The sequence below is a fragment of the Pristiophorus japonicus genome, chromosome 10 (genome assembly GCF_044704955.1).
Source record: "Pristiophorus japonicus isolate sPriJap1 chromosome 10, sPriJap1.hap1, whole genome shotgun sequence".
NCBI classification, from domain to species: domain Eukaryota; kingdom Metazoa; phylum Chordata; class Chondrichthyes; family Pristiophoridae; genus Pristiophorus; species Pristiophorus japonicus.
The window spans coordinates 197,839,392-197,865,704 of NC_091986.1; the positions used below are offsets into that span (position 1 = coordinate 197,839,392).

General features: G+C 48.8%; 1 protein-coding gene across 1 annotated transcript in view; it reads right to left on the reverse strand.

Annotated features, from left to right (window-relative positions):
• Positions 1 to 26,313, reverse strand: part of oca2 (oculocutaneous albinism II) — a 692,205-nt gene that overhangs the window by 384,238 nt on the left and 281,654 nt on the right. The window contains exon 12 of the mRNA XM_070891615.1: positions 22,001 to 22,125. Within this exon, the coding sequence (XP_070747716.1) occupies positions 22,001 to 22,125 (125 nt within the window). The remainder of the gene's footprint in view (positions 1 to 22,000; positions 22,126 to 26,313) is intronic.

Genomic DNA, 26,313 nt, shown 5'->3' on the forward strand with positions numbered 1-26,313 from the left:
CGCAGGAAGTCCCGCCTCATCTCGGTTACTGCCCCAAAATGGGGTGTTACCGAATTTTGGCCCCTTAGTGTCAAGGGTCTGAATTATGAGACACTGGTATTTTTCAGCCTGGAAAGGGAGCATTTCAGAGGTGACCTTATCGAGGTCTAAAAGGAAATAAAAGGTATGGAAAACGATTACTTCGGAATACTGTTTTAAATTAAACCGTGAGAGTAGGAGAAAGCAGTTTTCAACAATTCTGCTAAACTCAGGGAAAACAGAAAGAATTAATGATTAAAAATGGGAATGTCAGGCAGTGGTCTGAGAGCCACAGTTAGGAACAACCAGGCTTGTCAGGGTTGACTGGAGTGTTATGTAATCTGCCATGATAATAGTATTTGAGATAATCTGACAGAGAGCCATTGTTATCTCATACTGTCGTGCTACCATTATTTAAGACCAGGGAACGTTACGAGATTATAACTGTTAACACGCAGGCCTGGTTCTCATTAAGTAATTAAAAGTTGCTCATTAGGAATTCTTGACATATGTCAAAGGGATTGACACCTAAAAGGAACCTACGCAATAAATTGAATGATGCACATTGGTCCGCTACTGGAATAGATAGGAAAAATTGTGGGGAGGAAGATTACGTTGTAAAATTAAACGTATAAAAAATATTGTTTTATAAAAGCAATATAGCTTTTGAGTGAGAAGGAAGTTTACAGGAATTCAGAGCTGCTTGATTAAATCTGGAAAAGATTTCCAAAGGCAAAAGACAGGGGCCGAAATTCAGGGCCGTCACAAACCTGGCGCACCTCCCGACGTTTTCGAGCCATCCCCTCTGCAATTTTTGCAGCAGGCCCCCGATCCAAATTCAGCCCCCCAAAAAATGGCATCCTGCGCTAAGGAGCGGTTGCAAACGGCAGTTTGTAGTGGTGTGGGTGTCTTGACTGAAGCGGGATCACCACGGAGAAATTCAACATTGTGCTAATGTGTCGATAATGAACCAACGGTGGCCAGGGTTTGCAGCTGGGCCCTGAGGAGGGAAGGAGTTGGGGTGCAGGATGGCTGGTGCTCGTGGACCAAGGAGGTCAAACCAATTTACTGACACAGAGCTGGAGACCCTCATGCAGGCTGTCGAGGGGGGGAGGAGACTGATTTATCCAGACATGGAGAGACCCACTCGTGAGGTGTTAATCAAAGCATGGAGGTGATATCAGGTACCTCCATTCATAACATGACTGCGACGCAGTGCAGAAAACGTCTGAATTATATCATCCGTCTTATGAAAGTGAGTACCTGTTGCACCAACTGCTGACCTTGCATCTGCAAGCCTCTCCTTCAACATTCTCTTATTTCCCATCCTCACTGTTTAGTCACTGAAGCAGCACTTCATTGTTGATGGCCTATAGATATATATGTGTGTGTTCCCGCAATGGAGGCTCCCTTTCATCCCACACTTACAGTTGCATGTCAGGGACAAACTTTTGTGCACTACTTTCTGCTGCGTCATCACAGTGGTACTCACCAACCATTCTTTGTTTTGCAGGCCAAACTTGCCCATAATGGAATGGAGCAAAGGAGGACTGGTGGTGGCGAGGCAAACATCCAGGTCCTCACGCCCTTGGAGGAGAGGGTTGAAGCACTCGTGGCGGACATAGTGCCTTCCCTGTGGGCCACAGTACTGCTGACGCCGATGTGGGTAAGTGAAGGCCCTCCTTTAATGCGCTCTCTCCTTGAATGGACCAGCGCCTACTGTGCCTTTCCTTCTGGAAGTCTGCTAATTGCAGGCTCCATGCGTCAATTCCCCAACTCCCCCTCACGGCAGCCCTTCTCCCATTTATGCTCACAGATGAGACACCGAGTGGCAGCACTGGCAGCACACCCAGCACTGTGGGGAGTAAGGAGCGACCTCGCAGACCAGCTGGAGGCCTGGATGAAACCCTTCAGTCACACAAGACATGTCAAGTCAGAGCAGTGACAACGTTGAGGGGTCATGCCCTGGTGACAGTGTCGAGCGCACTCCATTGTTTGGGGATGTGACTGATGAGGAAGAGGAAGAGGAGGACACTGATGGCACCAACGCGTCACTGTTTCCACCCACACGCGCCAGCTCAGATACTGGAAGTACACAGTTTTATATAGTTGATGTAGTACAGGAGTCTGCACTGGGTGTTGCACTGGGGCCTAGCGGACTGCAGTACGGTGATGGGGCTAGGCAACCTCAGGTGCCACCTCTCCGGGGGTGCGCGTTCGCACTGGAGTTCTGCCGAGGAGGACTCAGACGATGCCACTGATGTTGCCCTTTACAAAAGAAGGGTGAAGGCCATGCATTCGCAGATGTTGGAGGCACTGACAAGTCTGCCAGAGAGGCTGTCAGAAGTTGTCAGGTGTATGGAGGAGACCGCCACCCACACGGTCGACAGCTCTGCACACACCATGGAGCCCATCATTGCCAGTGTGCAGGCGATGGTGGACTCCCAGATTGTCCGTGCAGATCCAGCTGTGATGCCGCATTCTGCAGGTGGTGTGGCAGCTGCCATTTCAGCACAGGCGCGAAGGAACGAGCACATCGGTGCTGGATCGGAGAGGAATGTCCAAGGCCCTGAAAGCTCAGAATGCTCTTATGCACTCTGGGCAACAGGCCACAGAACGTGTTACTGCTGCCATGGAGAGTCAAACTGCTGCCATCTCTGATGGATTTGAGACTCTGGCTGCTCTCATGCCGTCTCAGCTCGATGCCACCCAACAACTCAATGTTGCGTTCGTGGCTGGGACCAACACGGGCCACGGGGGACCTTCTGGTGTCGCACCACAGCACCGACCTGACCTCCCTCAGCTTGGTGCCAGTGGTAATGTGCCGACTCCAGTGAGTGACTCAGGCACTTCAGAGCAGGATCCTGATGATGTGGTCTCTCAGGATCACATCATCCCTAGCCCCAGACCTGCCAGTGCCTCCACGCATGGCCTTGCCCAAGCCAGGCCAGACTGAACCCTCCCAGGAGGGCGGTGACCAGTCTGCACCTGGCCATTCCAGGGCCAAAGCTAGTCGAGGGCGTCCGAGAAGGACATCTGCAGCTTCCACACAAGAAACACAGTAGCCTTCCCAGACCCATGATGCAGCCACAGGGGAGACACATAGCAAGATAGGCATGCTTAAGATGTGTTATAAGGAGATGCACAAGAGTGAGAAATTATGTTTTTGTGTAAATTTCTTGTACTGTTTTTTTTTGTGTTGTCTTTTTGCACTGACTTGGATTATGTCATAAATCTTTATTTTTTGCACATATATCGGGCAGTTGTATCATTTGAGAGTGGGCAATTCTGTGTGAAGGCACTCATTGGGATAGCCATGGAAAATAGGAGCTGAAGGATCATGTGGGAATGACGTGTCTGCACCTCCCTTGCAGGGTGGCGATGGCGATGACGCCTCCTAGCTGGGTGGCGACGGGGATCTTCCTCCTTCTCCTTTTCCTCCGCCTCCTCTTCCTCCTCCTGCGCCTTCTCCTCATCAGGTGGTACTGCTGGCTCGATCTCCAGCAGCTGGCCACCACGAATATGAAGACCCATTGAGGAGAGCCACCAGACCAGTCCAGGCAATGTAATCTCTGCTTGAGGATCCCAATGCAGTGCTCAATGTTGAACCTGGTTCCAGAATGAGCATCATTGTAGGCATGGTCGGCCACTGTCCTGGGGTTCCGCACTGGAGTCAGCAGCCAAGTGGACAGGGGATATCCCTTGTCGCCAAGCAGCCATCCACAATCCTGATTTGGCCCGGTGAGGAGGGCGGGCACACTGGTCTGGAGCAGAATGAAGGAATCGTGGCTGCTGCCTGGATACCTGGCATCAACTGCCAGGATCCTACGCTGGTGTTCATTCACCAGCTGCACATTGAGGGAGTGGAATCCCTTCCTATTGATAAAGAGTTCGGGATGGTGTTGTGGCGCCTACAGGCCAATGTGTGTACAGTCGATGCCACCCTGTACTCTGGGGAACCCTGCAATCCAGACAAATCTGGCCTGCCGCTCCAGCTGCTTCTCCCTGGTCATTGGGAAGGAGATATAGTCCACTCTTCTCCTATATAGAGCATCGGTGACCTGACGGATGGAGCAGTGGGCAGAGAATTGTGAGATGTTGGCGATGTCTGCAGTCGCAGGCTAGAAAGACCCCGTAGCATTAGAGCTATGGTGACCTTGGTCTCAATGGTCAGAGCTGTCCTAAGCCTTGTGTGAGGCTGCAGATCTTGGCGCAGGATACTGCACAGCTCCCTCAGTACGTCCTTTCCAAATCTGAGCCTTCGCAAACATTGCTCATCACTGAGCTCCAGGAAGGAGAACCGACGTTGGTAGACCCTTTGACGGTAGGGCCTCCTTCTCCCAGTTCTGTGCTGGCCACCTGCCATGGCAGTTGGCTGATCGCCATCTCCCTGTGCCTCCTCATGTTCGGGAACCTGTGCAGGCTGCTGCTGGCAAGGCTCCTGGCCCAATATATAGTGCGGGGGGGGTCAGCGTACCTGACCCTCCTCACGCCATCTCCCTCCTGGCCACCCTCTCTACGTGGAGGTCTGCGGCCATCTGCAGGCCATACTCTCTGTTGGGCAGCCATGGCTGCTGCCTCCTTTGCCCACTGCATCTGTGCCCGTTGATGATGGCACCGCCTTCTCCTGCGTGCCGCCCTGCGTCTCGCAATGTGGGCAAGGCATTCCCCTTCCAACACCGAGCCCATTCTGTGTGAAGGCTGGACCCTCACAAGCAGGCCTCTGTGGAGCAGAGAATGAGGCCTACAGGCCTCCACTAAAAAGTCTTCAAAACTCACCAAAGCTTATGAACAATACTCTGCAGCTTTAACAAATGCACAAAAAGCAACAGCAAAAGTTATAGCCAAAAATACCCGATCGCGGTAATCCTCCGTTCTCCTCCTCCAGGGGTGTCGAGTAGCGCGGCAAAGTGTACCCACCCAAAAAGTTGCCGGAGGCACTGTGGGGAAAAAAAGCTCCGTTTTGAATTTGGGTGGTGTGGCCGCGTAGCAGCAGTGCGCACCCTGATGACCTCAGTACGGCCACAAGCCCCATAACACGATGGAAGTCGGCGGCTCGCGGCGGAAGTGCACACCGCCTAAAGAAACTCCCGCGCTCAATATGCGTCGCAGGGGCCAATCGACTGGAACAGGGTGGCCAGTCGATTTTGCTGAATGGCCGTCGAAAACCCGCGGTAATAGTCCTTCCCGGGACCCTGCATTTCGGTCCCAGAGGCTGCTTGTGAAGTAAAACTTCTCAGTTGAGAAAGTGTTAAGAGCGAGTTCAAACTTTCAGAAGTCGAGCCAGATAAAAGCAAATATTTAAGTGCATCAGTAAGAATTAAGTTTCTGAGAATAGAACACGGGGTTAGGTCTATGTGGAAAAAAAGCAGACATCAAAAGAAGGAAGAAATACCATGACTACAGATGGAAGTCAATCTTGCAGATGTCCTTGAGGCAAATACGAAGATTCCAGAGGGAAGCAAGGCAGCCAAATCTTTAATGACCAATTCAAAAGTACCTGAACTGAGAGATTACAGCTATCGTGAAAGATTGAACAGGTTAGGTTTTTTTTATTTAGAACAGAGAAGACTTAGAAGTGACCTGATAGAAATCCTTAAAATTAGGAATGGATTGAACAGGTTAGATCACTTGTGGGAGAATCCATAAACAAGGGGGGGGGGGGCGGGGGGAAGGGGGTTGAGAATTGCATAGCACCTCATTTGGGGGCAATAACAACCGCGAGGTGGGATTTCCTACGCTTGGCACAGAAGTCCCGCCCCCGAGAGCAAACAGAGCGCAAAATTACGTGCTCCACTTGCTCTGTGGGGCGCGAGCGGGGTGGAAGGAATCTGAGAGGGTTGCAGCCTTACGTGATGGGACACGTAGTGCTTCTGCGTATAAAGGCCCCTTTCATTAAAGGGGAGGGCCAAGCTGCTGATTCTGCGGGTCCATACCTGGACCACTGGGGAGCGGGCTGAGTGCCGGGCTGCAAGATCGTGGCACGGACCCCGCGATCCATGCTGCAATGGGCCGCGACCGGAAAGTCGGCCGCCACCACCCCTTTAAATTTTGCCATGTGAGCGGCCCACAGCCGGGTACATGGCGCTGAAGCTGTCGCTGGGATCCCCCAGCGCAGCGTCAGGGGACACTTCCGAATTTTCGCTCCGGGTCAAAAACGGGTTGTTGCGCACTGTGATGACGTTGTCATCGCCAGCGCATCGACCCTAACTGTTACCGCTGCCGCTAAACTCCTGCGGAATTTTGCGGGAGTCGCTAGCGGCGCCGAGCTCAGGCAAAAAGTCCCAAATTTCTTCCCCTAGGGGCCATAAATACAAGATAGTAACTGATAAATCCAATTGTGAAATAAGGAGAAATGTCTTTACTCAGAGAGTGGTTAGAACGTGGAACTAACTACCACAGGAAGTGGTCGAGGTAAATAACTTAGATGCTTTCAAACCGAAATTAGACAAGTACATGAGAGTAAAAGGAATGGAAAGATATGCTGAAAGGTTGATGTGAGGTAGATAGAATGCAAGGAGACACGTGTGGAGTATAAACACCAGCACAGACTATTTGGGCCAAATGGCCTGTTTCAACGCTGTATAATCTATGTAATTTTATGTAACTCAGGAGGACAACCAAGAATGATGTCAAAACTATGAGCTTATCAGTAGTAAACAAAACTATTGTTATTCAAAGCTACTAGCTTGTCAGTTTTACAAGGAGTCCAGTCATAAATTATCTTTGTTGACTGTGGACATTGAGTATAAGTTTACTTTGTCATCATCATCATAGGCAGTCCCTCGGAATCGAGGAGGACTTACTTCCATTCTAAAAATGAGTTGTAAGATGACTGAATAATCCAATACGAGAACCACAGTCCCTGTCACAGGTGGGACAGACAGTCGTTGAGGGAAAGGGTGGCTGAGACTGGTTTGCCGCACGCTCCTTCCGCTGCTTGATTTCTGCATGTTCTCGGCAACGATACTCGAGGAGCTCAGCACCCTCCCGAATGCACTTCCTCCACTTAGGGCGGTCTATGGCCAAGGACTCCCAGGTGTCAGTGGGGATGTCGCACTTTATCAGGGAGGCTTTAAGGGTGTCCTTGTAATGTTTCCTCTGCTCACCTTGGCTCGTTTGCCATGAAGGAATTCCGAGTAGAGTGCTTGCTTTGGGAGTCTCGTGTCTGGAATGCGAACAATGCGGCCTGCCCAGCAGAGCTGATCAAGTGTAGTCAGTGCTTCAATGCTGGGGATGTTGGCCTGGTCGAGGACGCTAATGTTGGTGCGTCTGTCCTCCCAGGGGATTTGTAGAATCTTGTGGAGACATCGCTGGTGGTATTTCTCCAGCAACTTGAGGTGTCTAATGTACATGGTCCATGTCTCTGAGCCATACAGGAGAGCGGGTATTACACCAGCCCTGTAGACCATGAGTTTGGTGGCAGATTTGAAGGCCTTGTCTTCGAACATTCTTTTCCTCAGGCAGCCGAAGGCTGCTCTGGCGCACTGGAGGCCGTGTTGAATCTCGTCGTCAATGTCTGCTCTTGTCGATAGGAGGCTCCCAAGGTATGGGAAATGGTCCACGTTGTCCAGGGCTGCGCCGTGGATCTTGATGATTGGGGGGCAGTGCTGTGTGGTGGGGACAGGTTGGTGGAGGACCTTTGTCTTACGGATGTTTAGTGTAAGGTCCGTGCTTTCGTACGCCTCAGTGAATATGTTGACTCGGACTTGGAGTTCAGCCTCTGTATGTGCGCAGACGCAGGCGTCGTCTGCGTACTGTAGCTCGACGACAGAGGTTGGGGTGGTCTTGGACCTGGCCTAGAGATAACAAAAGTTGAACAGGTTCCCACTGGTTCTGTAGTTTAGTTCCACTCCAGCGGGGAGCTTGTTGAGTGCGAGGTGAAGCATGGCAGCGAGGAAGATTGAGAAGAGGGTTGGTGCGAAGACGCAGCCCTGCTTGACACTGGTCCAGATGTGGAGTGGGTCTGTAATGGATCCGTTGGTAAGGATCACGGCCTGGAGTGTCCTCAACTCCATCCCGCAGCATGCTACCCGCCACCACCTCAGTAAAACCCCAATACTACACAAGGTAAAAAAAGCCATAAGGCAGCTTAAGAACAACAAGGCTACGGGAGCGGATGGAATTCCCGCTGAGGCACTGAAGTATAGCAGAGAGGTGCTGTTGGCGTGAATGCATGACCTCATCTCTCTCATCTGGAGGGAGGAGAGCATGCCGGGAGATCTCAGAGATGCAGTGATCGTGACCATCTTTAAAAAAGGGGACAAGTCCGACTGCGGCAACTACAGAGGAATCTCCCTGTTATCAACCACTGGGAAAGTCGTCGCTAGAGTCCTCCTCAACAGTCTTCTCCCTGTGGCTGAGGAGCTCCTCCTGGAGTCACAGTGTGGATTTCGTCCCCCACGGGGCATAACAGACACGATTTTTGTAGCTCGACAGCGGCAGGAAAAATGCAGGGAACAGCATCAGCCCTTATACATGGCCTTCTTCGATCTTACAAAGGCATTTGACACTGTCAACCGCAAGGGTCTATGGAGCGTCCTCCTCCGTTTCGGATGCCCCCAAAAGTTCGTCACCATCCTCTGCCTGCTCCACCACGACATGCAGGCCGGGATCCTTACCAATGGATCCATTACAAGTTTACTTTGTGTCAAGTAGAGCTCAACTGATGCTGAATTATTATGATGCACATCAACTGCCTTTATGTAAATTCATAACATATTCTCAAATACCTTATGTACCAGAACACACAGGAACATGCAGCATATAGGGCCCAAGTTTCCACAAGAAAAAAAACGGGCGCCCCTCCGAGCTGGGCGCCCGTTTTTCGCGCCTAAAACGGCGCCTAAAAAAATCCTCGGTAGTCTGCACCTACTTACAGGTCCTCTGGCCCTTGGCGCAGTCAGCACGAGCTGTGGGGGGGGCGGAGCCAGGTCCCGGCGCTGAAAACAGTGCCGGGACCTCTGCACATGCGCGCTACAGTCGGCACGCAAGTGCAGTAGCTCCAGGCGCCGAACTGTGTGGGAGGGGCCCGAAGCACGCAGCCCCTAGCCCTGGCCCAATGGCCTCACTGGGGCTCCTCCCACGGCCAGCTCCTGCTCCCCGCCTGACCAGACCCGACACTCGCTCCCCCCCCCCCCCCCGCCCCGGCCGACCAGACCCGACCCGACACCCGCTCCCCCGCTCCCCCCCCACCCCGCCCCGACCCGACCCGACCCGACCCGACACCCGCTCCCCCCCCACCCCGCCCCGACCAGACCCGACCCGACACCCGCTCCCCCGCTCCCCCCCCACCCCGACCCGACCCGACCCGAGACCCGCTCCCCCGCTCCCCCCCCACCCCGACCCGACCCGACCCGACCCGAGACCCGCTCTCCCCCGCCCCGACCCGACACCCGCTCCCCCGCTCCCCCCCCACCCCGCCCCGACCAGACCCGACCCGACACCCGCTCCCCCGCTCCCCCCCCACCCCGACCCGACCCGACCCGACCCGAGACCCGCTCTCCCCCGCCCCGACCCGACACCCGCTCCCCTCCCGGGACCCGGGACCCGCTCCTCCCCCCGCCCCGCCACGAGACCCACTCCCCCGACCCGACCCGACACCCGCTCCCCCCCCCGCCCCGAGACCCGACACCCGCTCCCCCCCCCCCAACTGACCCAACCCGCGCTCCTGTTCCCTGACCCGACGCACCCCCCTCTCTCCCTCTCCCTCTCCCACTCCCTCCCCTCGCTCTCTCTCCCTCCCTCCCCTCTCTCTCCCTCTCTCCCTCCTTCCCCCCTCTCCCTCCCTCCCCCCACTCTCTCCCTCCCTCTCTCTCTCTCCCTCTCTCCCTCCCCCCCTCCCCCCCCCCCTCTCTCCCTCCCTCTCTCTCTCTCTCGCTCTCTCCCCCTCCTGCTCAGCGGCACGAACGGCTGCAGAATTCTCCCTGGCTGAAGCACTTTCACACAGGTAGGAAGATGGTTTATTTAATCTTTTCGTGGCTTATAAATGTTTATTCAGGTTGGATTTATTTGTATAATATTTGTAGAAGTATAAATAAGGATTTATTGTCGAATTTAATGAGTTCCCTTCCCCTCCCCTCCCCCCCCACCTCGTTCTGGACGCCTAATTTGTAACTTGCACCTGATTTTTTAATGTGTAGAACAGGTTTTTTCAATTCTACAAAAATCTTCACTGGCTCCATTCTACTTTAGTTTGGAGTACATTTTCACTGTGGAAACTTTCAAATCAGGCGTCAATGGCCGGACACGCCCCCTTTTGAAGAAAAAATTCTGTTCTAAACTAGAACTGTTCTACCTGACTAGAACTGCAGAAAAAAAAATGTGGAGAATTGCGATTTCTAAAATAATCCGTTCTCCACCAATTGCTCCTAAAAATCAGGCGCGAATCATGTGGAAACTTGGGCCCAATGAAGCGACAACAGATCGTGCTTCACGAGTTTGCGTATGCAATAACTCAATAGGCTTAGTACCGTGAACTCAATCAGGTGCGACCTGACTATACTTTATTTGCTCTCAAAGTGAGGATTAAACATGGAGGCTTTCTTTATATACAAGGGCTGCACTTGTCTGTCTGTGGCCTAATGACCTCCAACGGCCGCTCCCCCTGGTGGCAAGTAAACCCAGGAATACATACATTACATCATTTTCCCCAAGATCTTGGTACCAGTCCTATTTACAAATTGAGACGGTCCGGGGCTTTCTGCTCCCTAGTTGATCGTCTCAGTTCAATTCCAGATCTGGGTGAGCTCTCCGAATCATTCATGATTTGAGGCTGGGTAGCCAATCTAATGGGAGTGGCAGTGTCCATGTCGGGGATTGAAGGTCCAGATTCATTGACAACAGCAGGGTCTTCTGATGGCTGAATATGAATCAGTTGGTCATTGATGGTGTCTTCTTCGAGCTGTTCCGTTTCGTCTGTGTGCTGCAATTTCGTCTGATCAATGTGCCTCCTGCATGTTTGCCCATTAGTGAGCCTGACAATAAGCACCCTGTTACCCTCCTTGGCCATAACAGTGCCAGTGACACACTTACGCCCTTGACCATAATTTAGCACATATACAGGATCTTTAATAGAGATTTCGCATGACACAGCAGTGCGATCATGATACCACTGCTGATGTTGACGTCTGTTTTCGACGTGATCATTAAGATCAGGATGGACAAGCGACAGCCTGGTCTTGAGACCTCTCTTCATCAACAGTTCAGCAGCGGGAATCCCGGTAAGTTCGTACTGTAACTAAGCAGTATGCATGACAAGCAAATCTGCAAAGAACTGTGAGTTACGCATTTCAGGCTCTGCTTGATGGTTTGGACGGCCCGCTTCGCTTGACCATTGGACGCGGGTTTGAATGGTGTTGACCTTACGTGCTTGATACCATTGAGTCTCATAAACTCTTGAAACTCCAAACTCGTGAAGCACGATCCGTTGTCGCTCACAACGATGCCGGGCAGACCATGAGTGGCGAACATGGCACGAAGGCTCTCTATGGTGGTTGTAGATGTGCTGGATGACATGATTACACATTCTCTCCACTTGGAATACACATCCACCACCGCCAAAAACATTTTGCCCAGGAAAGGACACAGAAACAAAGAAACATAGAAAATAGGTGCAGGAGTAGGCCATTCGGCCCTTCGAGCCTGCACCACCATTCAATAAGATCATGGCTGACCATTCACCTCAGTACCCCTTTCCTGCTTTCTCTCCATACCCCTTGATCACTTTAGCTGTCAGGGCCATATCTAACTCCCTCTTGAATATATCTAACGAACTGGCATCAACAACTCTCCGCGGTAGAGAATTCCAGAGGTTAACAACTCTCTGAGTGAAGAAGTTTCTCCTCATCTCGGTCCTAAATGGCTTACCCCTTATCCTTAGACTGTGTCCCCTGGTTCTGGACTTCCCCAACATCGGGAACATTCTTCCTGCATTTAACCTGTCCAGTCCCGTCAGAACTTTACATGTTTCTATGAGATCCCCTCTCATTCTTCTAAACGCCAGTGAATACAGGCCCAGTTGATCCAGTCTCTCCTCATACGTCAGTCCCGCCATCCCGGGAATCTGTCTGGTGAACCTTCGATGCACTCCCTCAATAGTAAGAACATCCTTCCTCAGATTAGGAGACCAAAACTGAACACAATATTCCAGGTTTGGCCTCATCAAGGCATTGTATAACTGCAGTAAGACCTCCCTGCTCCTATACTCAAATCCCCTAGCTATGAAGGCCAACATGCCATTTGCCTTCTTCATCACCTGCTGTACCTCCATGCCAACTTTCAATGATTGATGTACTATGACACCCAGGTCTCGTTGCACCTCCCCTCTTCCTAATCTGCTGCAATTCAGATAATATTCTGTCTTCATGTTTTTGCCCCCAAAGTAGATAACCTCACATTTATCCACATTATACTGCACCTGTCATGCATTTGCCCACTCACCTAACCTGTCCAAGTCACCCTGCAGTCTCTTAGCATCCTCCTCACAGCTCACATCGCCACCCAGCTTAGTGTTGTCTGCAAACTTGGAAATATTACACTCAATTCCTTCATCTAAATCATTGATGTATGTCGTAAATAGCTGGGGTCCCAGCACTGAGCCCTGCGGCACCCCACTGCCTGCCATTCTGAAAAGGATCCGTTTATTCCAACTCTCTGCTTCCTGTCTGCCAATCAGTTCTCTATCCATGTCAATACATTACCCCCAATACCATATGCTTTAATTTTGCACACCAATCTCTTGTGTGGAATCTTGTCAAAAAGCCTTTTGAAAGTCCAAATACATCACATCCACTGGTTCTCCCTTGTCCATTCTATTAGTTACATCCTCAAAAAATTCTAGAAGATTTGTCAAGCATGATTTCCCTTTCATAAATCCATGCTGACTTGGACCGATCCTGTCAACCCACATAGTCGATGTGGATCCTCGACCATGGTTTGGATGGCTGCGACCACAGAATTAGCGGAGATTCCACTGGTGCATTGCTTAACTGCATGCAAGTGTTGCACTGATGCACACATGACTCCAAATCAGAGTCAATGCCAGGCCACCAAACATGAGATCTGGCAATGGCCTTCATCATCACAATACCAGGATGGGTACTGTGTGAATCCCATATCTCTCCCTGCCTTTCTTGGGCATAACAACATGATTACCCCATAGCAAACAATCAGATTGAATGATAGTTCGTCTTTGCGACGGTTGTAAGGTTTGGTCTCATCACACACTTCCCTGGCAATGTCCAACCAATCACCACCAAGGACACAATGTTTTACAACTGATAAGATTGGATCCTGGCTGGTCCAGGTCCTAACTTGTTGAGCAATGACAGGCAACCCTTCACTCTCAAAGGCATCCATGGCCAACAGTAGGTCTGCGGGCTGTGGCATTTCCACCTCCGATGTGGACAACTGTAAACGGCTCAATGCATCAGCACAATTCTCGGTGCCAGGTCTATGGCGAATGACATAGGTAGGCAGATAATGTCAGCGCCCACCTCTGCATGCGGGATGACGCGTTGGTATTGATACCTCTATGCTCTAAAAACAAAGATATGAGCGGCTTGTGATCGGTTTCAAGCTCGAAACGAAGCCCAAACAGATACTGGTGCATCTTTTTAAACCCATATCCGCAGGCTGAAGCTTCTTTCTCTACCATGCTGTAGGCTCTTTCCGCTTTAGACATGCTTCTCGACACGTATGCAATGGGTTGTAGTTTGCCCGACTCATTGGATTATTGGAGCATGCAGCCAACCCCATGTGATGAAGCATCACAGGCCAATACTAAACGCTTGCACGGGTCATAATGTACCAGCAATTTGTTGGAACAAAGCAGATTTCTAGCCTTCTCGAAGGCCCTGTCTTGAGATACACCCCAAACCCAGTTGTCGCCTTTTCTGAACAGCATGTGCAGTGGCTCTAATAATGTGCTCAATTTAGGTAAGAAATTATCGAAGTATTTGAGAAGACCCAGGAACAAACGCAGCTCCCTCACATTCTGGGGTCTGGGTGCATTTTTGATGGCCTCTGATTTCGAGTCTGTAGGCCTGATGCCATCTGCAGCAATCTTCCTTCCCAGGAATTCGACTTCCAGTGCTATAAAGACGCACTTGAATGCTTCAGCCTGAGCCCCACTTTGTCCAGACGACGTAAAACCTCTTCCAGGTCATGCAGGTGTTTGGCAGTGTCACGACCTGTGACCAGAATGTCGTCTTGGAACACCACGGTTCTAGGGACAGACTTCAGTAAACTCTCCATATTTCTCTGAAATATGGCTGCAGCCGAGTGAATTCTGAAAGGACACCTGTTGTAAATGAACAGCTCTTTATGCGTATTCAACTATTCGACAAGCTCCTGTGTCATATAGGCCGATATCAGATCTAATTTGGTGAATGACTTTCCCCCGGCTAGCGTTGAAAACAGGTCATCAGCCTTTGGTAATGGGTACTGATCCTGTTTTGAAACTCGGTTGACAGTAACCTTGTAGTCTCCACAAATCCTGACAGTGCCATCACTCTTCAGCACAGGAACAATGGAACTAGCCCATTCGTTAAATTCGATCGGTGAAATGACCCCTTCACATTGGAGTCTGTCCAGTTCGATTTCGACCTTCTCCCTCATCATGTACAGGACTGCCCGGGCTTTGTGATGGACGAGTCTTGCATCCGAGTCCAGGTGGATCTGCACCTTGGCTCTCATGAAGTTGCTGATGCCCGGTTCAAATAGTGAGGGAAATTTGCTCAGCACTTGAGCACACGAAGAAGTGTCATCCACCGATGACAAAGCTTTAATATTGTTCCAGTTCCACTTTATTTTTTCGAGTCAACTCCTGCCAGACAGTGTCGGACCATTGCCTGGAACATTTCACAGCGATAGATCAAGAACCGCCCCATCGTACGACACCTTGACTGCTGCACTGCCAATCACTGGTATGAGCTCTTTGGTGCAGGTACGCAATTTTGCCTTTACTGGACTCAGCTTGGGTTTCACGGCCTTGGTGTCCCACAGCTTTTCGAAAGTCCTCTGGCTCATAATTGACTGACTCGCACCCGTGTCTAATTCCATAGATACCGGAACACCGTTCAATTTTACTTCAATCATTATCGGTTGGCTCTTTGTCAGGAACGAATGTACACTATACACTTCCTCCTCCTCGGGTATCTCGGGTTGCATTGCCGGATCTGCTCCGGATCGGTCATCATCATCCACATGGTGTGTCGCAGCACGCTTGCTGAGCTGCGGACACATCTGCTGAAGGTGCCCCATTTTCGCACAGCCTCTACAAATATACTTTCTGAAACGGCACTGATGAGGCTGATGATTGCCCCCACAACGCCAACAGAGTGAAATCGGATTCGTGCCCAATGGCGGACTTCGAGCAGCTAGAGGTTTCACAAACACAGGCCCTGCCAGGTGCAGCTCTGCCAACCAACGACACAATCTGGTGCCCAGTACTTGCTGTGGAGTTCCGACTCTGCGAGGATATCTGCTTTGTACTGTCGACCGTGGTCAGGCGAGCTTGGGCGATCATGATGGCCCTGCTCCGCAGCCAGCAGCTTCCGCAGGATCACCTCGTGGTTTATGCCTATTACAAAGACATCGCGCAGCATGTCTTCCAATGCGGTTCCAAAGTTACATGGCCTAGCGAGACATCTCAGGTCAGCAACAAATTCCACCACATCCTGGCCCTCAGAACGAACATGCTTGTAAAAGCAATATCTCGAGATAATGATGCCTTCTTTAGGTTTGAGATGGTCCCGAATCAGAGCACACAATTCCTCATAGGTCTTTTCTGTTGGACGTGCAGGTAAGAGCAGATTCTTTATGAGGCCATAGATTTTTGGACCACAAACCGGGAGGAAAACCGCCCTGCGCCTAACTGCGTCAGTGTCTTCATCCATCTTGTTGGCCACGAAGTACTGGTTGAGGCGACCTGTAAAATCCTCCTAGTGTTCTCCCTCCACGAATCGCTCCAGGATTCCAACGGTGCTCATTTTTTTTTTTGTTGTGTGTGAAAGTTCGTATTGTCACCAAATGTTGCGTATGCAATAACTCAATAGGCTTAGTACCGTGAATTCAATCAGGTGCAAGCTGACTCTACTTTATTAACTCTCAAAAATGAGGATTAAACATGGAGGCTTTCTTTATATACAAGGACTGCACATGTGTGTCTGTGGCCCAATGACCTCCGACAGTCACTCCCCCTGGTGGCAGGTATACACAGGCATACATACATTACAATAATGTATAGTATTAAGTTGCTGTTGATTGTGTTAGTGGAGGTGTGTTAACAAAGAAACATTAGTTAATGACTTTACTGTCTGATTTCTTCTATGATGACTTTGGCAAGAAGAGATTAACTCATTCAATCTGCTGGTACTACAGCCACTAAAGAGTGGATCATTTGTGTAACTGTTAATTTATTTTAAACTAGTTCATGTAAAATGGTTCAATGGAACTAAATTTTAAATATCTAATAAACTCTAGATATGGATAGTAAATTCTCACACAGGCCCACACAGCATAATGTCACATCGTAACCAGAAGCACATTAAGACACACAGCATAATGTTACATTGTAACCAGAAACACACAGGAGCACACGGCATAATACCACATGGTACCAGAAACACAAAGGAGATCAAATAATGTCAGACCGAGGTCACACTTCAAACAAAAACACAAAAAGCCACATAGCATAGTGTCACACTGACGTCACACAGCAACCAAAAGCATATGGGACTGTTCGATTAATCAAGTAGATTAATCAAAATTATATAGGTTCAGACACTACAGATACATTAACTTGTTGGTTTTAGTAATACTGACAGAAAGTACGAGTCTATATACTTCCATGTAGAATATCCATCGGGGTCTGTGAACTGGTGACCAATCCAAGCAAATTCTCAGAATTACTAAAAGTGATCTTATTTATACAATCAGAGAAACAATTTCTAAGCAATGTCAGATAATTTCCTCTGAACAAATCAATTCTGAGATTATTGTCATGTGATTGTTGTGTCATACGCTATTGTAACTATAGATGGCAAAGTTGCACTGCATATATTTTATTCTGACAAAAGTTCTGATCAAAGCTCATTGACCTAAAACGTTAACTCTGTTTCTCACTCCACAGATGCTGCCTGATCTGCTGAGTATTTCCAGCATTTTCTGTTTTTATTATACTTTATTCTCACTGGAATGTGGAAACCGTGTAATTTCTTATCAATTTAAAAAAAAGATAATGTTACACAGTTGTATAACATCACATCTTTCTAGAATAATATACAACTTACATCAAACATTTTGTCTCCCAACTAGGACTTCTTTACACAAGCCCTTCAAAGCTTGTTAAATTGCCTTAAACTGACAACTCATCCTATTTGCTTAGTTTTGCCCTGCAGAAGCCTAATGACCTAATCTAAACCATGTGTTAGCCTCCATCATCAGAGTACATTCTCATAATACAAAGATATTAATACTGACTTCTGCATTGTTAAGCAATTTTTCCTCATTATTTCTCATTTACTACCAAATCATGCCCGATCTGCAGTTTCTACACTTTCTTCGTTATTGTGGCCATCTATACTAACTATCCCACGATACCCTTTTACCTGGGTATTTAACCTATTATATTACACACTATACAGGAACCACTTAGCATAATGTCACACCACAAGCAGAAACACACAGAAGCACACACTGCAAGCAGAAAGCAGATTGTGAGAGTAATGTCTGCAAAGAGTTCCGACCACCTTTAAAATTTTAGAACAAAATAGTTTCCAGATAATATGGGGGCAAAATTCCACTGCGTCCCGTTTGGGGGCGACAACATCGGGGAGGCGGAACATTTTGCGGCCGACGCGGAAGTCCCACCCCATTCGCTAAATTCAGGTTACTGCCCCCGAAAGGAGGTGGAGGGCAAAATAACCCACTCCACTTCCTTTCTGGGGCAGTAGTGGGACAGACGGGTTGAGAGCGGGGTACAGCACTACAAATCTGGGCCGCGTAGCGCTGCTGCGTAGGAGGGACTCTTCCCTTAATTAAAGGGAAGGGCCCAAACTGCAAACTCTGCAGTGATGAAAGGGTCCTACCTGGGTGCGGGGGTGCCATGCCACTCAAGCAGAGTGGCGGACTGACCAATTGCAGCACGGACCCCACGTTCAAAATGCCAATGGGGCGCTCGGCAAAATTGGCAGAATTTTTTTTTGTACTGGCCCACACCTCCCCTTTAATTTGTGCCAAGCAAGCAGCCGGCCCTCCTGTACACGCCCCCTGAAGCTGTCATCGCCCGGCACAGCTTCACGGATGATGCCGAAACTAGGGTCCAGGGCGCTAACCGGGTACTGCGCACGGTGATAATGTTGTCATCACTGGCGCAGTGGAACGGGGCGCTGCGGGTTACCGCCGCCGCTGATAAACTCCCGCGGAATTTAGCGGGGGCGCGAGCAGGAGGCGCAAACGACCCGAATTTCTAGGCCTAAGTGTGTTCTGAGGTTTAAGTTTTTGTCTTCTATAAAGAAAAAGTAGTACATTTCAGATTTATCAAACAACCATTTTTAGGTACAGCTTATCCACACAATAAAATAAGAAACCTTAAATATTCATGCAGGTAGTCGTGAGAACAGAGATATGAGCTTGGAACACTAATGTGCAAGTAAAGTAATACATTTTAGCAGCAAAACTTAATCAGTCATTTTACAGTGAGAGTGCAGTAATTCATGACTATAATCCATTGACAGAGTTGACTGTACTAGTAACATAGATCAATGTGAAGACTGAACTCATTATTGTGATGGAGATGAATGGCCTGATTTTAATTCCAGGTGGATTCCCCACTCAGGTTTGAGTTAAAATTACAGTCGGGTCTCAATAATATCATCGGGCCACAACATGCATATGTAAAGAAGGACCATGTTGGCTCCGGGTGCGTGTCCTTCCTGCCTGCTTAATAGAGTAGGTTAAAATTGCAGATGCTGCGATCATGGAGCCTTTCGGACAGGTTAAGAACCAGGACGATTTTAATTGCCCACCTGCCAGGTTTCTGCTGGACAAGTAGGGTTAAAATCGCCTCCTACATAAGTGGGGACAGTGATTCCTGTTCCTGGGTGTATTTGTTTGTCTAGCCACAGATTATAGATGAAAGCTGGGTGATGAGGGGCTTTCACTTTAAGGGAGACCATGTGTGGTAAGAATAAAGGTACAGCAGACTGACTGACTGAATCTTCTGATTATCAATTATTTGAATTGACTGCTTCTTTTTTTTAAATGGGAATAATATTCTCAAAGGACATTATTTTCATTTAATATTTAGATTCTATTAAGGCTGAGTGAAGTTTTGATTAGACTCACTCCACTAGGGAAAAGAAAACAGTGCATAATTTTCTGTAAAATTGGAAGAAGCTTCATTATGCCAATATTTTTAAAATTCCATTAAAAAACAATGTTTTTAATGGGTGAGGAGTCCCATATGACAAGGCCAAACCTTCAGCAGCGCACCCAATGAAATACTGCCCTTCAAACGTCTACTGGATCCATTCCCTCTCCACAAGTGTCTCCAAATCTGAACACTAGTTCATGGAAAGTCCAGTCTGACACCGCCCTCTCCACAATTCAAGTTCATCCCACCATAGGACCTCAGACTTTAACTTTGGACTTTTTCCCTATCATCTTCTTCCAGTCCTCTGTTTATAACCAGGACATGTCTTTCCTAATCTCTGCCATGTCTATGCAACCTGAATTACCTTAGTTTCAATTTGTGTGTCTTTTGTTGCCGCTCCAGGCCTAAGCCCATTACTTCTATCTCCCTGTCTTGTTTTCGCTTGGCCGATCGTGGGGCCTTCTCTCCTGTCTCCTCCATTTCCTATCATACAGTCATTCCACCTTTTTTTCCTATCTCGGGGACACTTTGCCCCCACCCCTTTCCCATCGATACCCCAACCCTCCACTGCTCCTCTGCCTTTCTACTCACCTGATGATGTCACAGGCTTAAATCACACTTGAATAAGCCCATCATGCCTCTCACAGCATTATGCAAATGGCCCAGTGAGGGACAAATCGCTGCCTCCTTATGGACGGAAACCCAAACAGCTCAATTCTCCTCTCTCGCTGACGTTCCTGCCCAGCAGGCCATCTGGGTACTAACTTTTCCAAACTCCTTCCCATCATGCTCAGCCCATAAGCCACTGCACTGTTAGCTTCTGTCAGCAGGTCAACAGTAACTGCCCCTCTCCATATTTCCCATCAGAATGACCATTTACTCATGAACAAGGCCCTTGCCATCCATGACCTTTTTGTAGATATCGGATTGTCATCCTGGCTTTGACTGTGGTCATGTGGCCCTTATTACCAAATCAATCCTTGATCTCCTCTGGTACTTTCTCTTCCTTGACACATCTTACCTCTATCCCTCTTACCTCTCCTTTAAAATCCTTATTGTCCACCAGTAGCCCAAGCCCCGACAAGCATCTCACCACAATGTCCTCCATCTTTCCTCCCTCAGCCTCTGCTCTGAGGGACTTATCAGCTTCAGTGATTTCAATCTCCATCTCAGGTCCTCTCTCATCTGAAGACATTGCATTCCTTTCCCCTCGACCTTGCCACCTCCCATGGTCTCTCTACTCCCATGATCTCAATCACAAAGAAGACCATTTCTGACCACTACCTTCTACCTCTCACCACCCACATTCCCCAAATGCATCCAAACCCAATTCTTTCTGCAACTGACCCTGGTAAAAGCTCTCCTCCAGGTCACTACACTTTCACATTTTTATCTGCCTAGCATTTGGCCTACCATTTGCCATGATACTTCTCTGCAGCCATCGATTTGTGTAGCCACTCCCTCACCTTTGATCCCCTTGTCTCAAGTAAAAACGTTATTCTCTCCCACCTTGATAGTTCCTCCTGGCAAAGCCCCTGCATTTGCTCTCTCAAGTCCAAGTGGCACAGACCTGATTGTATTTGTCACTCTACTTGTTCAGCCATCTATCAACAAATCTGACTCGACCATATTAAGCACTAGTGGGCTCTCCTCTCCTCCACCAAAGCCACCAACTACTCCAGGATCATCCTGGAGACCAAAGAAAACCTCTGGCTTCTTAGCCTTCTCATTCCCCTTGACCTCTCTGGAGCCTTTGACACAGTTGACCAAACCAGCCTTCTTCAGCAGCTCTCCTCTAATGCCCATCTCACTATTTTCCACTCTTACCTACCCAACTATAGCCAGAGGATGTCCAGCGATGGCTTCTCTTTCCACCTCCGCACCATTACATTCAGAATTCCCCAAGAATCTAACCTTGGCCTCTTTCTATACCTCATCTATATGATGAAGACCCTTTGAGACATCATCTGAAGACATGAGGTCAGGTTCCACACATTCAGCTTTACCTCAACACTATCTCTCTCAATCCCCCACCCCCCGCCATTGTCTTTCCATTCTTGGATGAGTTGCAATTTCCTCCAATTAAATAATAGGAAGACTGAATCCATTATCTTCCATCCCCGCCACAAACTCTGTTCCCTAGCTACCAATGTCATCGTTCTCCCTGGCCACTGTCTGAGGCTGAACAACCTTGGCGTACTATCTGCACCGGAGCTGAACTTCCGACCATCACCAAGACCTCCTACTTCCACCTCCATTACATCGCCCATCTCCGCCCAGCCTCGGCTCATCTGCTGCTGAAACCTTCATCAATATCTTTGTTTTACCTCGAACCACGACTATTCCAATACTCTGCTGGCCGGCCTCCCACCTTGAACCCTCTGTGAAGCACCTTGGGATGTTTATCCATGATAAAGTTGCTACATAAATGCAAGCTGTTGTTGTTGATTCACTAATGCGCCCCTTGAAAGGGACAAGTCACACTTGACCAGTTCAAACTTCAATTGACTCTGGTTTTCTATCTCCATCCATCAAAGTGGCCTCCTAACTGCACCAGTGAAGACAATTCATCACATTACAGAGCAAGTACTTGTATACAGTTACCTTATGGTTACTGGTGTAAAGATGAGCATTGTGGTGACATTGTCCAAGAATGCTGAAAGAATGGCAGCAATGAGACACAGAATGATGATCATGGCCCATATTCTTCCTCTGGACAGCTGGTAAGCCTGGAAAATAACAACATTTTCTATTTATTGACAGCAGTGCAGAACAATAAGAGGCTGCTGCATTCACTAGAGGATTTTGTCTTTTAAATGAACTTTTAATGGGCTCAATTTTCCCCAAGCCGTATTTTGGCATATTGCCAGATTTACGCCCGTTTTTCTAGGCAACATCTGCTCCAAAAATAAAAGTGCCAATTTTCCCTGTTCTATTTTTTGAAATTGGCACCACGCAGCCTGTCCTGTAGCCTCGGGGGGGGCGGAGTCTAATATCTTTGCCGAAAAAACAATGTCGCCCCTTCTGCACATGCACAAAAAAATGTGACGTGATTCCTGTGGACGTGCATGCGCAGTACAGATCCCAGTCTGCATTCGGCCATTTTTAAAGAGCCAGTTGTGTGTGTGAGAACATTCAGTGCTGTGTGAGAACTTTAATTATCATTGGAAAAATTGAAGCTGCAATACAAGATACAACGTGATGCCAGGACAAGAATTTCTTACAGGATGAAGTGGAGGCATTAGTTACTGTGATTGAAGCCAGATGGCAGGAGCTGAATACCAGCAGAGATCACATAAAAGTTCCAACAAAAGAAATGAAGAAACGCTGGAACCAACTTGCAGAAGATTACTGTGCAATGGTGACCACCTCGAGGTCTGGAGGCCAGTGCAAAAAGAAGCGGCAGGACCTTAGTTAGTCAAGTAGTTAGTGTAAGTAATATTTTAATTTTTCAGTGGAATTGCAATTGTAACTGTGACCATCTGTATATGTCCCACCTAGCAGAAAGACACCCTCTCTAAAAAGTTATATTTTCATCTTTGCAGAGGAAAGTGGCACACAACAAATGAGAAAGAACTTGAACAGGAGGAGGCCTTGCAAATCTGCACCCAGTGACACCCTTGGAAGAGAGGATTGCTGCTTTGATGGGTCCTGCCTGGAGAAAAGCCACCACCACTGCACAAGCTGGGCCCCACACTCGAGGGAGAGGGTAAGTCCTGCAAAGTCCATAATCTGGCTTTCCTAAATGTTAAAGTACTGCGCGAGCTACCAATGCTTCGGTTCATGGGGTTGTCTCCATCAGCTTGACGCAATGTGCTATCATTCATCGTGGTCCTTCAAATCAGCCTGCTGCCTGCACTGTGTGAGCCTACTCATACCACCCACCCTGCCCCCTTCTCTGCTGCTAACCACTTGTCTGTTCTGTTATATTTTGCAGAACTTGAGGCCAACCCTGACAATGCAGAAGAAGATTCAGACAAAATCGAGCCTGAAGAGGAGAACATCTTCCAATCCCACCTTCCAGACCAATAGCATAGGGGTGAGGGGAGGAGATGAATGAAGCCCCCACTGTTGTATTCACTTTGGAGGAGGTGCAGATGCCGCCCATTGAGGTGCTAGCCCCTTCCCTGAGTAGTGATTTGAATGTTGGTGGGACATTCCATGGTTTCCCACCGTCTGAGGCTGGGGATTCCAGTGGGGTACAGCGAGGCACAGCCAGAGCCTCACCATCCGAGGCTGTGGGTCCCAGGGAATGCAGCAAGGCACACACAGGGCCCCACCGTCCAAGGCTGTGGATCCCACTGGGATGCTGTGAGCCACACCCTTGGTAAGGAGGGGAAGGAGAGCTCAACCGCGCTCTCATGAGGTGCAGGATCTAACAGATGTGGTTCACATGATGGCAATGAGTGCGGAGAGCACTGACCTTACCCGATCACATCTGGTATTGGGACTGTTGGGAGAAGTAACAACACACTCACGAGAAATGGGAATGCTGTTCGGGAACATGAGGGAATATCTCAGTCAACAGAAACAATGTCGGTGCACATGAGGGAGGGAATGTCGCAGGTAGCTGATGCACCGTGAGTGAATATGAGGGAGGGAATGTTGCAGGTAGCTGATAGACTGGCAGTGAGCATGATGGAGAGAATGTTGCAGGTAGTTGACACACTTTTGCTCAACATGGGGGAGGGCATGTCATAGGTAGGTGAGACACTGTCGGCGAACATGAGGGAGGGAATGTTGGAGTTAGCTGCTGCAATAAGGGAACACGCCCAGACCCCGCAGCCATTGACAGAATCAACTGCCACTCCCACTCCAATCCCCAGACCAGCCTCTGAAGAGGCCCATGCCAGGCCTTCCATATTACCGGCTGCCCCCCCCCACCCCCCATCAAGAAGTGCGCATTACCCGAGATGTTCGAAAGAATAAGCTTGGTACCAACCCGACAAATGCTGCGCCACCGCCTGCGAGCAGGGATGGTGGAGTCACCAAGACCAAGCGCAGCGGGCAGTCTTAGAATAAGGTGGAGGAGAGATGGCCGCAGCCTTTCTTAGTTGCTGCTGCTGTTGTTGTTATTATTATTATTGTTGTTACTGTTGTAACTGTTCTCAAATTCAAAGTTTTTTGTAAATTATGTAAATTTACAAGTTTAAAAGTTAGTAAGTGATCTTAAAGTTTTTAAGTGATCTTAGAGTTTGTACGTGATCTTAAAGTTTGTAAGTGATCTTAAGTGAAAACTTTAAAGTTTGATACAAGGCTATTTTTATTAAAGTTAAGTACAAACAAATGTTTGTTAAACTTTTGAATAAAATATATTTTAAATTATAACTGAATCATTTCCATTATTTGTTCCATTATTAACAGAACATTTTGAAGTAAACAAGAATCATTTCCATCATTTGTTCCATTAGCTCAACACAAAATTACAGAACAGGTCTAAACAGTAAACATGGTCCCTGTGGAATAGTTGTCGCTGAGCCTTCAGGCAGCAAAGCGTTCACGGATGAGCTGCTGGCGCAAGGCTCGAACAATCGTTAAAGGGGCATGATGGCCCGCCCTCCTCCGCTATCGTGCTCTGGGTTCAGATAGTTGCATGGCTTCCCCGTCCTCCTCCTCCTCCTCCACGTCATCTGCATCCTCCTCATCATTATCATCAGCCACTCTCACCTCAGGTGGGTCTTCTATTACCAGCTGCTGCTGCCTCATGATGGCTAAGTTATGCAGCACGCAGCACACAACAGTGAACTGGCTGACAATTTCAGAGAAGTATTCCAAGTAGCCTCTGGAATGGTCAAGGCATCAGAAATGCTGTTTCAAGATGCCAATGGTCCTCTCTATTATGCTGTGCATCGCAATGTACGACATGTTCTATTCCCAGTCAGCTTCCGTCCGGGTTACACGTAGGGGCATCTTGAGCCAGGTGGCAAGGCTGTATCCTTTGTCTCCCAGTAGCCAGTTCTGCCCTTCTGGCTGCTGCTGAAACATGGCAGATATAGCGCTCTCGCGTAGGATGAACGCATCATGGGTGCTCCCAGGGTATCTTGCATCAACTGACATGATGCCATACATGTCGTCACACATGAGCTGCACATTAATGAAGTGGAAGCCTTTTCTGTTCCTGTACATCTCGGAATCCTCCAAACGTGTTTACAAGGCGATGTGGGTGCAATCAATGCAGCCCTGTACCTCTGGGAAGTCAGCAATCCTGGAGAAGTCCACAGCCCTTTCACGCATTTCCTGGGCGGTCATGGGGAACTTTATGTCGTCATTCCTCCGGGCATATAGTGCAGCAGTCACCTGCCGAATGCAGATATATGATGCATGTTGAGAAATGACGCACACATCCCCAGTTGTAGCCTGGAATGATCCAGATGCATAGAATGAAAGTGCAGCTGTAACCTTCACTTCAACTGACAAAGCAGTCGTCCTGACGCTTCTAGGTTGCAGGTCAGCTTTTACTAACTCAGAGATCTTAGTTACAACTTCTTTACGGAAACACAGCCTTCTGTCACAGTCTGCATCACTCAGGTGCAGGTATGAATGCCTGTCTCGATATACCCGGCCTCCTGCCAATCACCCTACGTGCTCTGAGGTTCCTCATGCGATGACGTTGAATCAATTGTCTCCTCCACAGCAGAAGGCTTGCACAAGGTATGGCATTGTCAGGATTGCCCCCATGATTATATTTTACCTTTGCAAAAAGCTCAAAATGGTAGGCAGGCAGGACAAGGTTCATTGTTCTCTGCCCCCTACAAGGTCTGTATGGACCACACCCTGGTCTGAGCAGGCACAGTGATCAGGCACCCCACACTCCCCCACCCCCATCCCCCAACCTACATTTGATGTGTAGTGTAGGCTTCCGATGCCTTCCGTATGCCTTCCACAGCCCCCCACCCCCTCGGGCTTCTTTTGAAGCC